The sequence below is a fragment of the Caenorhabditis elegans genome, chromosome I, assembly GCF_000002985.6.
Source record: "Caenorhabditis elegans chromosome I".
Classification (NCBI taxonomy): domain Eukaryota; kingdom Metazoa; phylum Nematoda; class Chromadorea; order Rhabditida; family Rhabditidae; genus Caenorhabditis; species Caenorhabditis elegans.
Window position 1 is genome coordinate 10,608,336 of NC_003279.8, and position 16,091 is coordinate 10,624,426.

The 16,091-nt window shown below is 37.3% G+C and overlaps 2 protein-coding genes across 2 annotated transcripts; both read left to right on the top strand.

The window, feature by feature from the left end:
- Nucleotides 1–130: 130 nt before the first annotated feature.
- On the top strand, nt 131–13,100 carry lam-3 (Laminin subunit alpha lam-3). Its single transcript, NM_060374.5, has 13 exons — nt 131–290; nt 989–1,700; nt 1,743–1,833; nt 2,133–2,443; nt 2,874–5,391; nt 5,628–5,849; nt 5,894–6,160; nt 6,209–7,917; nt 8,144–10,459; nt 10,855–11,210; nt 11,261–11,429; nt 12,425–12,809; nt 12,859–13,100. The coding sequence occupies exons 1-13, from the start codon at nt 158–160 to the stop codon at nt 12,976–12,978; spliced, it is 9,309 nt and encodes a 3,102-aa protein (NP_492775.2). The 5' UTR covers nt 131–157; the 3' UTR covers nt 12,979–13,100.
- Nucleotides 13,101–14,837: 1,737 nt separating this feature from the next.
- mafr-1 (Repressor of RNA polymerase III transcription MAF1) lies at nt 14,838–16,026 on the top strand. The gene is made up of 4 exons (NM_060376.5): nt 14,838–14,925; nt 14,976–15,315; nt 15,365–15,486; nt 15,538–16,026. Exons 1-4 carry the CDS (start codon nt 14,843–14,845, stop codon nt 15,728–15,730), a joined length of 738 nt encoding a protein of 245 aa, NP_492777.1. The 5' UTR covers nt 14,838–14,842; the 3' UTR covers nt 15,731–16,026.
- The last annotated feature ends 65 nt before the right edge of the window (nt 16,027–16,091 follow it).

Sequence of the window (16,091 nt, forward strand, 5' to 3'; positions counted from 1 at the left end):
ATTAAACAATTGTTAAAGATTTTCCTAAATTACCCATTTTAGGAATTAAAAAAATCTATTTTATCTGTTTTCTTCTATCTGTCCGTATTGTTCTATCGCCTTGTTATGTTTTCCTAAATTCCCCAATTTCAATTTCCAGAAACCCAGGAATTTTTCAATGCGGCTCTGGCTAGGTCTCCTAGCTGTGAGCAACATTGCTCTTGGTGGTTGGAATACTTCAGAAGATGCATCAATATGGGAAAATTATGTGGAAGATTCTAATTATCACGAGTTTATTAGCTCGGAAAGCGGTAAGCTAATTTTGAAGAATTTTGGAATTTTTAAGGAAAATCGAAAGCTCTAAATTTAAATCATCTCATCACATAAGATTATTACTTGATTATAAACCATCATGCCTACGGGTTTTGAAGTTAGGGTCCCGCCGCGAATAGTGATATTACTGTACTAGTTAATTAACACTTTGTCAAAAATTGAATAAGCCCTTGGCAGGCACTCACTTTCCTTCAGTTTTTGCGCATATTTTGCATTTTCAGCGCCAATTATACCGTACCCGGTCTCGATGCGACACTTTTTAATGCATAAGGCTGTGCGCCTTTAAAGATTACTGTAGCTTCAATCATAGGTTTTCTCTCAATTGGTGGAAAAGTATGTATTTTTATTCTGTTTTAATTTTAAAATCAAGTAAGAATTCTTTTTATCGAAAAACGATGAAAATTCCGCAGCACCGAGAGTTTGAAACTACAGTACTCTTTAAAGACTCACATATTTTCTAACTCTGCAACAATGTTTCTTATCGAGACCTGGTACCGTATTTTTGGCTGAAAATTTGCAAAATTTTGCGTCTCCACAATATTAAAATATTCAAGAATTGACAGTACATATCTCGCTTATTCTCGTATTTCTCGAAAGTTTTAGGTTTTACAAGAATCTCTGGGAAATTTTAAAAAAACATATTACAGACTATTATTTTGAAAATGTATTTTTCCAGAACGAGGACTCTTCCCGAACATTTTCAATTTGGCTACCAACTCCTTAATCACTGCGACAGATACCTGTGGTCAATACACTGCTGAAGAATATTGTAAACTAGTAGAACATGTCCTTCTACGAAAAACAACAAATACTCAATCACCTCAATGTGATATTTGTGATGCAAATAATGTTCATAAGCGACATCCAATTGAGTATGCAATTGATGGAACACGTAGATGGTGGCAGTCACCATCACTGGCAAATGGATTGAGATTCGAAAAAGTAAATATTACAATTGATTTGAGACAAGAATATCAAGTTGCATATATTATTCTTAAAATGGGAAACTCTCCACGCCCTGGAACATGGGTTTTAGAGAAATCATTGGATGGAGAATATTATGAGCCATGGCAATATTATGCAATGCAAGATGCTGAATGTATGAGACAATTTGGAATTCCTGCAACAACGGGAGTACCTAGATTTCAAAAAGAAGACGAAGTACATTGTACATCTGAATATTCAAAGATCACACCACTTGAGAATGGAGAAATTCATACATCTTTGGTAAATGGAAGACCTGGAGCTGAGAATACAAGCCTTGAACTACAAAAGTTTACGAGAGCTCGATTTGTGAGGCTACGACTTATCTCGCCAAGAACTTTGAATGCTGATCTAATGATTATCAATAAAAAGTCGGATTCATTGGATAAATCTGTAACTATGAGGTTTGTTAGAGTGATCAAATTAAAATTATTTCTATTTTTCAGATATTTCTATTCAATTTCGGATATTTCAATCGGAGGTCAATGTATTTGTTATGGTCACGCTGAGAGTTGTCCAAGTGATCCTGTTACCGGGGTAAATCAAATAACATATTTGATAAGTTAAAGATTAATATTAAAAATATCTTGAGTACCCAAATTAACACAACGTAAAGGGAAAAATCAATAAAAAGCTTTTGATTTCGAGTATTTTAAACATCTGGCGAAGTTATTTTCTGTAAGGAAATATTATATTTCTAAAAATATATAAAAATGTCGGAAACGATTTTTTGTAAGTAATTACTTTTGTTGAGTGGAAAATCAAAAAATAAAAAAACAAGTTTTGGTTTTAACCCAGTACAACTCTTTCAAACTTTTAAAGTACCTCTTTTCCAGCAATTCAAATGCGAATGTCGTCACAACACTTGCGGAGAGTCATGTAATCGTTGTTGTCCACTTTTCAATCAACTTCCATGGAAACCTGGTACCAATTCTCATCCGAATGTATGTCAACAGTGTCAATGTTTCAATCATGCTCATTCATGTGTTTATGACGATGAATTGGATCGGAACAAGTGGTCAATAACTCCAGAAGGAGTCTATGAAGGTGGAGGTAGATGTCTGGAATGTGCACATAATACTGAAGGATTCAATTGTGAACGGTGTAAAGATGGATACTACAGACCTTCTGGATTATCACATTACAGGTAATTTTTAGACAAATTAAAATAGGAATAGCTGTTGTGTGTCTGTGCTCTGAATGTTATAGTATCGTTCGATTTCCAGTAAGGGTGGACAGGCATTGCGTAGGCAGGCGTATTGTTGGTATGCTTTAGGCGAATATGTAGGCAGGCATGGCGTTGCCGTGTACCTACAGAAAAGAAGTAAGCATGTATGCCGAAAGGGTACAAAGTAGGCAAGTTTATCAGGAATGATATAGGGCTAACGGTGTGCTTAAACTAGGCATGGCGTGACGTAGAAACATACTTCGGTAGGTACCCAAAAATGTTTCTGCCTGTTAAAATGTGCCTGTCTACAGTATTTGAACATTATTCTGTTTAGGCAATATCATTAGATTTTTAAAGTTCATGCCTAAAAACCCAAAAACATGCAATATCTTAAACTTTCAATTTTCAGAGAAGACGCATGCCGTACCTGTGAATGTGACCCTGTTGGAAGTGTCTCTGATGCTTGTGTCCGTGATGATCAAAGCGCTGAAAATGGTCAAAAGCCAGGTGATTGCATCTGCAAACCAGGATTTGGAGGTCGTAGATGCGAGAGATGTGCTCCAGGATACCGTAATCATCCAACGTGTGAACCGTGTCCTTGCAATCGTGCTGGAAGTGTCAACTTTGATACATGTGATGGAGCAAGCTGTCAGTGTAAGGCCAACGTTGAAGGAATCTATTGTGATAGATGTAAAGCTGGAACAATTCATTTATCGGCTTCCAATCCTTTGGGTTGTCAACCATGCTTCTGTTTTGGTCACTCGAGTACTTGTACCCAAGGAAAATGGAATAAAGCTCAGATAATCAATAATATTGGTTGGCATTTGACTGACTTGACTGGAGGCAAAGATGTGAAGCCTGAAGTGGAAAATGGAGAAGTTCTGATGTTCAATGCAAATCAAAATCAAGATCGAAGCTTATACTACTGGAAGGCTCCTGATAGTTTCAAGGGGAATATGTTAAATAGTTATGGAGGATATCTTCATTATGATGTCTATTATGTTCCTACTGAACAAGGTGCAACAGTTTTTGTAGCAGATGTTGCAATTGAAGGAAATGGAATCAAGATTGAATATCACTCAAGAATCGAATTCCTTCCACGAGAGAAAATGACAGTTGCAATTCCAATGAGTGAACTGAGTGGATGGTACAATGCTGAAGCAAGAAGTCCAGTTGATAAAGCTGATATGATGAGAGCTCTCGCAAATGTTGACAGATTCACAGTTCGTGCAACATACCATCAACCTCAGTTACAATCCAGCATTTTTGGATTATCACTGGACACTGCTGTTCCTGCTCCAGATGAGATTGTTGAGGAGGACACATCACTCAAAGCACTCGCCTATCATACTCAAGATACTTTGATGGGTGGAGTAGAAGTATGTGAGTGCCCTGAAAACTTTGCTGGAAATAGTTGTGAATCTTGTGTGCCTGGATATCGAAGAGTCAACAATCAGCTGTATGGTGGAAGATGTGAGAAGTGTGATTGTCATGGAAACTCTGAAGAATGTGATCCATTCACTGGAGAATGTCTCAATTGTAGACATAATACCACTGGAAGTCGATGTGAACTCTGTAAACCAGGACACGTCGGAAATCCATCTCGTGGAGGAGAACTCGGAGCCTGCGAGCAATGTGAATGTCCAAGTCTCGACTTGAATCCAAATCCTGAATGTATTTCAACTGAACTAGCAGTGTTAGGATCAGTTGCATCGAATGAAGACAACTATGTTTGTATAAACTGTCCACTTGGTTACGAAGGAAATAAATGTGAATACTGTTCCGATGGATTCTTCGAAGATCCATTGACCGGAAAATGCATCGAATGTACCTGTAACGGGAATATCGATCCAATGGGAATCGGAAATTGTGATTCTGAAACCGGAAAATGCCTGAAATGTATTGGTCATACAACAGGAGATTCCTGCGAGAGCTGCAAGGAGCATCACTGGGGAAATGCTCAACTTCACACTTGCAAACCATGCGGATGTCATACCCAGGGAGCTGTGAATCCACAATGTAGTGAGGAAAATGGAGAATGTGAGTGCAAGGAGAACTATATTGGAGCACAATGTGATCGATGCAAAGAGAATCATGGAGATGTGGAGAATGGATGTCCAGCTTGTGATTGTAATGATACAGGAAGTATTGGAAGTGATTGTGATCAAGTCAGTGGACAGTGTAACTGTAAGCAAGGAGTTTTTGGAAAACAATGTGATCAGTGTAGACCTTCGTATTTCAATTTCACTGATGCAGGATGTCAGTTTTGTCATTGTAATATTTACGGATCGATTGAAGATGGAAAATGTGATCAGACAACTGGAAAATGTGAATGTAGAGAGAATGTTGAAGGAACAATGTGCGAAAAGTGTGCGGATGGATACTTCAATATTACCAGCGGAGATGGATGTGAAGATTGCGGATGTGATCCAACTGGATCCGAGGATGTCTCTTGTAACCTTGTCACAGGACAGTGTGTCTGCAAACCAGGAGTCACCGGGCTCAAATGTGATTCTTGCCTTCCGAACTTCTACGGACTAACATCAGAAGGATGTACTGAATGTGAACCGTGTCCTGCTCCAGGACAAGTCTGTGATCCAATCGACGGAAGCTGTGTATGCCCTCCAAACACTGTTGGAGAAATGTGTGAGAATTGTACAACGAATGCATGGGATTATCATCCATTGAATGGATGTAAACTTTGTGATTGTTCGGACATTGGAAGCGACGGTGGAATGTGCAACACGTTTACAGGACAATGTAAGTGTAAGGCAGCATATGTTGGACTGAAGTGTGACTTGTGTACTCATGGATTCTTCAACTTCCCAACTTGTGAACCATGCGGATGTAATGCTGCAGGAACTGATCCATTGCAATGTAAAGATGGACAATGCTTGTGTAACGAGATTGGTGAATGTCCTTGCAAAGTAAGTTTTTTTCAAATATAGTTCTTTCGGATAGTGACAAATGATTATAAACTAATTCCGCTCAAGATCATAAAAATTAAAATAATCTGCCCACTTTTGCACGATTTTAAAAACTGGCATCTGATATTATTAAAACCCTTCTATTGAATTCAAGATCAAGAAACTTTCATTAGAAGTTGGTTCCAATATGAACCGAAAAATTTACTGCGAACTCAAAATAAGACTGAAACTTCCAGAAAAACGTGCATGGAACGAAATGCGACCAATGTGGAGAAGGAACATTCAGTTTGGATTCATCAAATCTCAAAGGATGTACTGAATGCTTCTGCTTCAATCGAACCTCAAATTGTGAACAATCTGATCTTGTATGGCAACAAATGTACGCAGAAGATCGTCGAGCTGTATTCCAAGAACCTTGGGAATTTTATACAAAGAAGCACAACATTAATCTATTGAGAGTAAGTTTGTCTCTGGATCTCAGTTTAATTCATTTTAACTTTAGGAGAAGCCATCACATTTCAACAGTTATCCAACAGATGCTACACCACTTTATTGGCCTCTACCATCCACTATGCTTGGTGACAGAACCGCTAGTTACAATGGATTTTTGAGATTCAAAATTTGGAATGAGGATAACAGAAGAGGATTACATGGAATTCGACCGGATCAACAGTATTTCAGACATTTCCCACAAGTCATTATTTTCGGAAATAATCGAATCGAATTGGAACATATTCCGATGGAAATTAATGATGACGGAATTTATAAGGTGAGGCACTAAAACTTTGACATTTTCAAAAATTCAAAGCATTTCCAGATCCGACTCCACGAGTCTGAATGGCGAGTTCGTCACTCTCCAGAGCTCACACTTACCCGAAAGCAAATGATGGTTGCTCTACAAGACACCCAAGGAATATATATCCGTGGAACCTACACATATCCAGCAAGAGGTGATGCTATCAATATTCAAGAGGTTTCCCTTGACGTAGCTGTTCCTGAATCAAAGATTGTTGCTGGTCTGTCTACTACAAAAGCGATCGGAGTTGAGAAATGTCTGGGATGTCCACAAGGATATACTGGATTATCGTGTCAAAATCCAGAAGTTGGATATTATCGAAAGAAGCATCGAGAGTACTTGAATCAAGCTGATGATATTGCATTGATCGGCTGGAGTGAACCATGTTCTTGTCATGGACATTCACAGACTTGTAACCCTGATACAAGTGTCTGTACTGATTGTGAACACAATACTTTCGGTGATTTCTGTGAGCACTGTCTACCTGGATACATTGGAGATGCTCGGGAAGGTGGAGCAAATGCGTGTACAAAGTGTGCATGCCCACTTGTTGAAAATTCATTCAGTGATTCTTGTGTAGCTGTTGATCATGGTAGAGGATATGTCTGTAATTCTTGTAAACCAGGATACACTGGACAGTACTGTGAGACATGTGTAGCTGGATATTATGGAGATCCGCAGCACATTGGGGGAACATGTAGTCCGTGTGATTGCCATCCAGATGGATCACTTCACGGAGCATGTAATCCACTTTCTGGGCAGTGTGAATGTAAACCTGGAGTTACTGGAAGAACTTGTTCCATGTGCCAAGAGAGACATGCATTTATAAATCGAGTATGCACATCTTGTGATCAAGGATGTTATCTTCCATTAATGGAGACAATGGATACAATGGAAGAACATCTCGGACGACAGAATTTCTCTGGATTAAAGCCAATTCCTTGGAAACGAGTATGGAGAATTGGAAATGAGTCTCAAGATTTATCAACATTTGTTGGAGGAATTGATAAAGATGGAGAAATTGTTAAGGATAGTAAGTGGGCAAAAGATGCATTTGCACTACTGGACGAGGTTAATTTCCAAATGGGAAGATCCAATAAATCAGCTGTTTCAATCAAACAATTCACTGGAATCGCTGAACAATTGATCCTAGATGCTCAAATCCATTATGCCAATGCATTCAACACTACAAACTTCCTCAAGATGTTCGCAGAGCATGGAGCAACTACTGTAGGTGGAGCAGCACTTGATGGAATGCTTATGGAGGCAGAAGCTCATTTAAATGCGACAGTTGAACGGGGAGAATATGTTGAGAAGCGCCTGAATCGGGCACAGCAGGAGCACAAAAAGGCGGAGGAGCTTTTGAAAATGGTCACTGCTCAGAAGTTGAATGAAACTATTTTCGAGGATTTGAAGAATCGGATTGACGTTTTGGAACAATGGATGAATGATTATAGAGAGACAATTTATGATGTTTCAAAGAAAGATACAGCTGATGCAGAGAGAATGAGTCTTGTTGTTGGAAAAAGAATTAATAGATATAAGGAAGTATCGAATGAAATTGAAAAATTACGAGTTGAAGCAGAAGATCAGATTGCTTATTCAAGGAATTCGATTGAAAAAGCAAGATCTGAAGAGTTGATGAATATGTTTGAGGATAAGGAAAAGATCAATATGACACTAGCTGAACTGCCAGATTTAGTGGAGCAGTGTCAGAATATTACACTTTTGTGAGTTTTTCATTTAAATGATAACAGAAATATGAATTGATAGAAGAGTGTAGAAAACTGCCAATTTTGGTATGTTAATCCAATTTTAAAAGGAACAACTTTTTTTTGGCTGGAAAGTTTGAAAAGATCTTCAAACACTACCTAAAAAATTAGTTTTTATTTAAAAAATGTTTGAATGAAACAATCTAAAGTCATTCAAACTCTTTTGCAATTTTCTAATTTTCAGGTATTCCCAACTTATTGATGAGTACGACGAGGAATATGTACAGACTGCAGGCCGTCATGCGGAAAAACTCGAAGTTCAGGCTCAAAAGATTGTTGATCGATTTGTGGACACTCGAACTGAGACTGAGAATCCACTGAAAGCATCGCATGCTTATGAGAATATTGTTGAGGCTTTGAAGAATGCGACGGAAGCTGTTGATTCAGCTGCGGAAGCATCGGAAGCCGTGTCCAAGATGTTAGGGTCGGAAGGATCAGAATCTGGAGATGCGAATGAAGAAAGTTTGAGAAGCCAGTTGGAGAAATTGAAAAATGAAAGTTCATTAAGCAATGTGGACAATTCGAATGCTGTGAAGATAGTTGAGGAGTTGAAAAAAGAAAAGAAAGATTTGACGGATCGACTGGGACACTTGAATGAGTTGAAGACGAGTATTGTAAAAAGATTGGGAGTTATCAAGAATGAAGCATCATCTTGGGATGATAAGCATGATAGAATGCATTCCATTTTGAAGAATGGAGCAAAAACAGCTCATGAAAGATCTGCAAATGTTAAGAAAGAATCTGAAGGCATCAAAACAGAAGTGTCAGCAATCAAAGCAGAGGTTGAGAAGCTGATGAACAGTACTTCGAGTGGAGTTCAAGAGGATATGGAGAAGATTCGAGCATCAAGAACTGGAATGGAGTATGGAGCACAGAAACTGACAAAGGTCAATAAATTGAGTACAGCTAATCAAGGAAGAACTGATAAGATGGCTAGAAATATTGCAATTCTCAAGGCAAAGATTGAGCAAGCAAGAGAAAAGGCTTATCAGATTAGACTTTCCTTGAACTCAGGAGAGCGTGGTCTTTGCAAGAGATCTTATATTTCTCCAGCATCTCCATCCCCAGTCAACACTTTCCATGTATCATACCGCCCATTGCAACAAGTATCAGATGCAGTTATATTGGTTAGTAAGACAAAAGGTAGAAGAACTCAACCATCAGAACATCTAGCTGTCGAGATTAGAGATAAAAGAGTTGTTGTACATTGGGATATTGGATCTGGAAAGAAGATGATAACAAATAGTCATCCGATTAATTATGTACCATCAAATGATAGAGTTACCTGGTATCATATTGATGTGCTCAGAATTGGAAACGCCGTTAACTTGACAGTGGCTCTCAAGGAAAGCTATGATGGAGGATTCAAACCTCGAGGTGCTCCAGTTTCAGTTTTCGTTGGAAACTCGAAGGATGATAACTCAATCTTTAACACAATTCCTGGAGAAACTACAATTGATGTTGGAACAGATGAAACAGTTGCATCAGATATTGGATTAACGACTCATAAATTCAGTGGAATAGTTGGAGGATTGAGAATTGATGAAGTTCCATTGCCACTGTGGTCATTTGAATCAACAACGGGAGAGTGTGAAGGCGCAACATCTCCACCGAAGACTTCACAGAGAGGCCACCTCTTCAGAGATGGATTTGCAAATGTTTCAATGTCAGTATCAGAAAGAACAATGTCTGCTATCACTGTTATCTTCAATGCATTCTCTCCAAATGGATTACTGTACTTCCGTGGAAGTGAGGCAAGTGGAGACTTTGTTGCGATCTATTTGAACGATGGAAAGGTTATGTTCAAAATCAATCTGGGAGGAGGATCCGTAGCTGAGTTGACATCTCAGAATGTATATAATGATGGAAAAGAGCACACAGTGAAGGCAATTCGTACTGGAAGTGAAATGTATCTTCAAGTCGATTCAGATGCTGATCGTTTTAATACAGTAATCACTGGAGAGAATACTGCATTGAATATTGAAAATGAGAACCATTATGTTGCCGGAGTCCCTATGACATTGAATAAAGAAGTGTTTGGTGATATCAATTGGAATGGATTTATTGGATGTATTCTTACAGTGAAACCATCCCAAGTTGGAGAACTTGACCTTGATCATCCAGAACACTCTCAAGGAAAGACTGATGGATGTTCCCAAGTCTCTGGAGTAACAGACAAAATTATTGGATTCCCGAAACCAGGATATCTGATAACAAAGGGAATTTCCATCGATAACAGTTCAACATTTGCCTTCTCATTCCGAACTCGCGAGGAAAATGGAACACTTGTGTATCAATCATCGAAACTTCAAAAAGTATCAAAAAGAGATTCAGAGGATGATGGAAAAGGGTACATCGCCTTCTATTTATTCCGTGGTTATCTTGTTCTTCACTTTGGAAAAGATGCTTCATCGAGAAAGGAAGTTGTGACATTCCGATCATCTCATCCATATAATGATGGACAGGTTCATGCAGTGTTTATGGAAAGAAACGGGAAAATGTGAGTTTTGAGTTCTAATCTTTTTGATGTTCTGCCTTTGACCCCTATCCGGTGTTTTCGTTTAAATTTTCACTATTAAGGATTTTCAAAAAGTCCATGGAAAAGGATCAGTTTGAAAAGTTTTTCAAAATCTATTCTAATCCTAATCTAATTATCCCAAAGTTCATGGCCCGAAGTAGGTGTAATTTGAGCAGATCGACAATTACAGAAATGTTCACGGGCTTAAAACTCCCATTGACACCCCTATTTTAAGGAATAGGAAAAAAAACATCAAGTCAGGGGTTTGGAAAGCCTGGAAAATTAAGATCCCAAGACTAGGAAAACCAAAGAGGATCAGTGTTAAGAAACCCTAAAAATAGTTGTTCAACAACCTTGATGTGTGATACAATTTTCAGAATCTCCGTGAAAGTAGACGACAAGGAAATTGGAGACAGTCAATCACTATCTGATGAAACATCAGTTGGCACTACATCTGGACGTCTGATCCTTGGAGGATTCAGTGATGATTTGAAACCACCAAACAATGAAATTCCAATCACTTCATTCTTTATCGGATGTATTTCTGATGTATTCCTGAACATGAAACGTGTCTCATTGGCTCCTGAAAAGCATAATGCTCAAATTGGAATGTGCTCAATGGATGATACGCAAGGATTGTCACCAATTGATGATCCCATCGATGGAAATGGACATAATGGACATCGAAAGTCTTCGAAATTGAGTTTTGAAGCGACGAATAGAAATTATTATGGTAAATAAAAAAGCTTTAAAATAACAAAATGCAATTTCTTTTTTTTTCAGAAGTGTCAACCCAATCCTCCCATCTTGTAATGAATCCGAACGGTGAAGAAACTGTAGAAAAAACATGCGAAACATCTCTAGGATCTCTCCAAGGAGCTGTTAGATACGGTCTATCAAAGTCATCACATAGTAGAATCAATTTTGAAGCTCCATATCCAAATATCACAGAGTAAGTTTTCAGGTGGAAAAAAGGTTTTGAAAACATTTTGTTAGCGATAGTACATCACTTTATTCTGTACAAAACTCAATCTAAACAAATTTTCAGTTCAGTTTTTCAATGCTTTCAAGGCTCGTAAAAGTTCTCGAAAAACTGATTTTTGCAGACTTTTGATAATTACTTAAGTTTAAGTGTGTCTAGCAGGCCGGGAGTAAAAATTATTTTAAACTTAAAATATTTAATTTTTCTGGTTTAATTTAAAACTGAAAATGGTATAAATTCAAAGAGTAAGCTCTATTTCAGAAACAAGTTCATATTTAATACATATTGATACCGTATATTCTCTATTAGTGCTGCATATCCAGTAGTACTGCAGTCTCTAATAGTGCTGCATTCAAAAAGGGTCCGAAAAATAGTGCTGCAGTCTCTATTAGTACTGCACCCCATTTTTATTGAAAGAGTCACTTGTCAGTTTCGATATTTTTGGGTATTTTTTTGTATATTTTTGATGATTTTTTTTATAATTTCCGAAAGTAATAGAATTACTGGGTCTTTTTGTTACAAAAGTTTGCAATTTTTATGAATTTCTGCTTAAAAATGAGCTTTTGTGACTAAAAACTAGTGATCTATAATTGAAAATAGCCGTTCGAAAATTAATTCTGCAGTCTCCAGTAGTACTGCAGTCTCTAATAGTGCTGCACTAAAATAGGGCCTGGAAATTAGTGCTGCATGCACTAATAGAGAACATACGGTAATTGTACTTTTGGGGGAAAAAAATAATGAAAAGCTTTTACTTTATTTGATTTTAAAAAATTTAAATTTTTTTTGGAATTTTTGGTCTAAAAATCAAAAAAAAAAACACATTCCTGGTGTGTAGGAGTGGGCAAACATTCTGGAAAATTTTTTTAATTTTCTGTTGGAAAAATCTGAATTTTTTTACTGATCTAGGTTGCTTTCCTTGGAAGTTCATACCGTTCCTAGCAAGGTTCTATAAATTCAATTTTCAGTTTCACCGTCAAACTATCCCTCCAAACCGAAACTTCAAATGGAATGATTTGGGCTTGGGCCAACTACAAAAACTACACTCGCTACATTTTCCTTGATATAATTGATGGATTCGCAACACTTGAAGTAAAAGGACATAAACAACCAAAAATTCTGAAACATTTGGGAAATCGTATAAATGATGGACAATGGCATGACATTACTGTTGAAAAGAAGAATCGATCTTTGAAATTAATAATTGATTCACTTGGACCAGTTGAAATGACAGATTGTCCAACACCAAAAGTAATGAAAAAGAGAGTATATGTGGGTGGAGTCATCTCAAGACACAGAAGACAATTTGGATTGACAACTCCTGGATTAGATGGATGTATTAGAGATTTTGAGGTGAGAAATCATATGGAAAACTTTATTTTTTATATTAATAGTATTTTAGATGAACAATAGAATATTCAATAACCTGGATGAACCATCAACTTCCAAGAATGTAATGCCATGCGCCAAAGCATGCAAACTTAAGAGATCATCAAAAAGAAAGCGTAATTCGAAAAATTAAATTTCTATATTTGTAACATTTTCTTCCTGAATTTGAATATGATTCTCAAAAAAGCCCCTTGTTGATTGCCAATTTTAATTTAATTTTTTTCTTCGAATAAACTATTTTAAATTTAAAAAAAAGTGAGTTTGCACATTTTTTGGAACCAGCTTTTGCTGAAAAAAAATGTGTCCCACGATTTTGAACGTCGCTCACTGTATCAATTTTCGAAATTCTTTTCTCTCTACATGAAACAATACTACGTCCATTTCAAGCTCTCAAAATCTAACAGCACAGTTTCAAATTCAAAAACACGAAATGATTGAGAAATAGAGATGCTCTTTTCAGATGGATTACTTTAATTCAATCTCTGCAGCTTTACTTAAACAACGCAGGTAGGAGGCAGATACTGTCGATCAGAGCGGAGCATTGAGCTTCACGTAGCCTGGCTGTCAAATTGTTTCAGTTGTCCATCCATGCACCATGTCTCCTCCGCCGTCGACACAGTAGGGTTTCCAGTCACTTCCAGCTACTTGTTCCAATCCACATCCTGACGTTAATTTCCAATCGATTCAGTTGTACTTCCTGAAATAAACACCAATATGACATTATTTGTAAATGTATTGAGGCAAGCCATCTACAAGCTTATGAGTTTAACAACAAACTTACAAAATAGCTCCCACTTTGGAGTTGTCTTCTTTTTCCTCTGTCTCCTCTATTTATCCTTTGAACGTTTCGTCTTGAGTAGTTTGTCCGGGGGGTTTTTGTGACATATGCCAGTATGAGTATCTGAAAAAAAAGGTTCATACTCTCAATACTCAAAAAGCTGTAAACTTTATGTTTTATAACATTTTAAAACATCAGATTTACACCTCTGACCCGCACTCACTTTAATATTCCGTTTGGTTGAAGTGAACTGGTTTCCAATTCACACACGACTGTAGGTAAATCGGCTCCATCGTCCGAGGTCCACTCGGAGGTTCCTTGCATACTCATATCTTCGTTCACAGCATCGGAATTGTTGAATTGGCATCATCTTCCCATCCTTCTTGGCAGACCATTTGTTGAAAAGTTGAAGACTGAACACTATGACTAAAACTACTTGCTCATATACCAGTCCTTATCAAGATGTACGTGGTCGTTCAAATAAAAATATTTTTTTAAATTGTTTTCCGTATACCGTATATCCTCTATTAGTAAGACGTGCAAAACTAATTTTCGGACACCTAATTTGATGCAAAACTAATAGAGGGTGCAAAACTAATTTTCAAACAGGTTTTTTCTCATGTTTCCCATTAAGTTATAGCAAATATCATCAATTTCAGTAACACCTTATGAACCAAAATGGACTAATTAATTCCACTAAATTCTTGTATTGAATATAAAACTTGTGAATCTCATTGCCTTTTGAAAATTTGATTTGAAACTTGTTAATTTTTTAATCTAAATATTCCTGATTCTGTCATAAATGGTCGTGTTATTTCGTTCTCTAGACCCCTGTGACATCAATTATTTGAAAATCTAGTTTTGACTATAGTTTTTAATTGCAAAACGACTTTCGAAGCGAAATTTAACAAATTTCATTTTACCCCCAAGGTATACGGTAGACAAGTACGCAAACACCAACAACAATATTGCACACATTACACAGAAGTTGCCGACAGTTTGCTAAATCAATGGGATTTTTTTACAGCAGTTTTTCCTTTCTTCACGATAAATCGTTCTGAAAAAGTAATTAAAATTGTTATTTTAGTGTAAAATTTAAAAATTAAATTATTGTTTTCAAAATGCGCGATTTTAAATATTGCAATCTTCATTACGTAGGATTTTTCCGCACTTGAATTCTCCAAATGTTCTCGAAATTTATTGAAAAGCTTTAGAAGCCATGAAGTTTCTGGAAAGCTCCGAAATGGATGTTTTTTCGCAGACACTCGTTACGGGAGCAATCGATTGTGTTATTGATTTCAAGTGAGTCATTTATCTCAATATTAAGAATAAAACAAATCGTTCAATTTCAGATTAGAAACGTATTCGTCGAAAATGGTTACTAGCGAAAAGAAACAATGGAAATCGAACGATAAATCTGTGATATGGGGTGAACGCCAGCCTCTAGGATCTTACGAGGAAATGGTGATGAGTGCATCGCCCAGTGTTGGTCACAATCATCGGCTTCGCCATTTATCGGAACGCTCGTGCTCAGGAGGATCAGACAACGATTTCGACGTGAATGACTACCTGATAAAAGACTCAATTTCGCGAAAGAAATTGTATGATCTGACTCAAGTTCTGAACTGTTCGTTTCCGGATCACGATTTCAGTAATGCCAACAGTGAAGCGTTTGCTCTCGTCAATTATTCGGTTAGTAGCTTCTTACAGCTAAATAACATTAACGCGCATGATTTTTCAGGACCTGAGCCGTCTCGTTGATATGAAGCTTGAGACAATTGTCAGAGACTATCACGTGAGAAGAGAAGAGCTATGGGGAATTATTGATGAGGCAATTGTGCCCGGTGACTGTCAAATATACAGGTATTCCGTTTGATTTGAGAGGATATTTTATATAATTTCCATATTTTTCAGCTTCAAGTCCCAATTCGAAGACGATCCGTTTACCGAAGACGGTTGCATTTGGGCACTTGCCTTCATTTTCTACAACAAAGGACTCAAACGTTTTGTTCTTCTCACAATTCGTTGCCTATCGAAACAAGCCGACACGTCCATCGAAATTTTCCCCGATTTCAGTGAAGACGAGGCGGAACCACAAGAGAAATAGAGTGCAGATTATTCATGTAGAACGCTTAGAATAGACTAATATTCAAGGCGATATAGTATTAGTCTTGCCGGCCAAGCCTCTTTCCCTCTTGTAGTTCTTCTCTTGTAAATAGATTCCATTTCTCATCAATCCTCAACCTCCTCCTTCACCTCTCGAGTTCGCATTTAATTTGCCACTTCCCACACACCTACCGCTAGATTAAAGGAACAAATACTTCGATTCTCATTCCTTTTCGTGGCTCGTAGATATCAATTTTCACAAAAACCGCATCATAAATACATAAAATTGTTTTTTTTAAGTTAATCAAAATCGATTATTTTTTGGTTTCAACCGTTCTGATATTTTAATCAATTTTTCCTCA

Excerpts from the sequence above, each read along its gene's own strand:
- lam-3 (NM_060374.5), top strand. The coding sequence starts at position 158 with ATGCGGCTCTGGCTAGGTCTCCTAGCTGTGAGCAACATTGCTCTTGGT. Across the intron at positions 5,850-5,893 it reads ACAACATTAATCTATTGAGA|GAGAAGCCATCACATTTCAA; the intron begins GTAAGTTTGTCT and ends TTTTAACTTTAG. Across the intron at positions 7,918-8,143 it reads TGTCAGAATATTACACTTTT|GTATTCCCAACTTATTGATG; the intron begins GTGAGTTTTTCA and ends TCTAATTTTCAG.
- mafr-1 (NM_060376.5), top strand. The coding sequence starts at position 14,843 with ATGAAGTTTCTGGAAAGCTCCGAAATGGATGTTTTTTCGCAGACACTC. Across the intron at positions 14,926-14,975 it reads GATTGTGTTATTGATTTCAA|ATTAGAAACGTATTCGTCGA; the intron begins GTGAGTCATTTA and ends GTTCAATTTCAG. Across the intron at positions 15,487-15,537 it reads GGTGACTGTCAAATATACAG|CTTCAAGTCCCAATTCGAAG; the intron begins GTATTCCGTTTG and ends CATATTTTTCAG.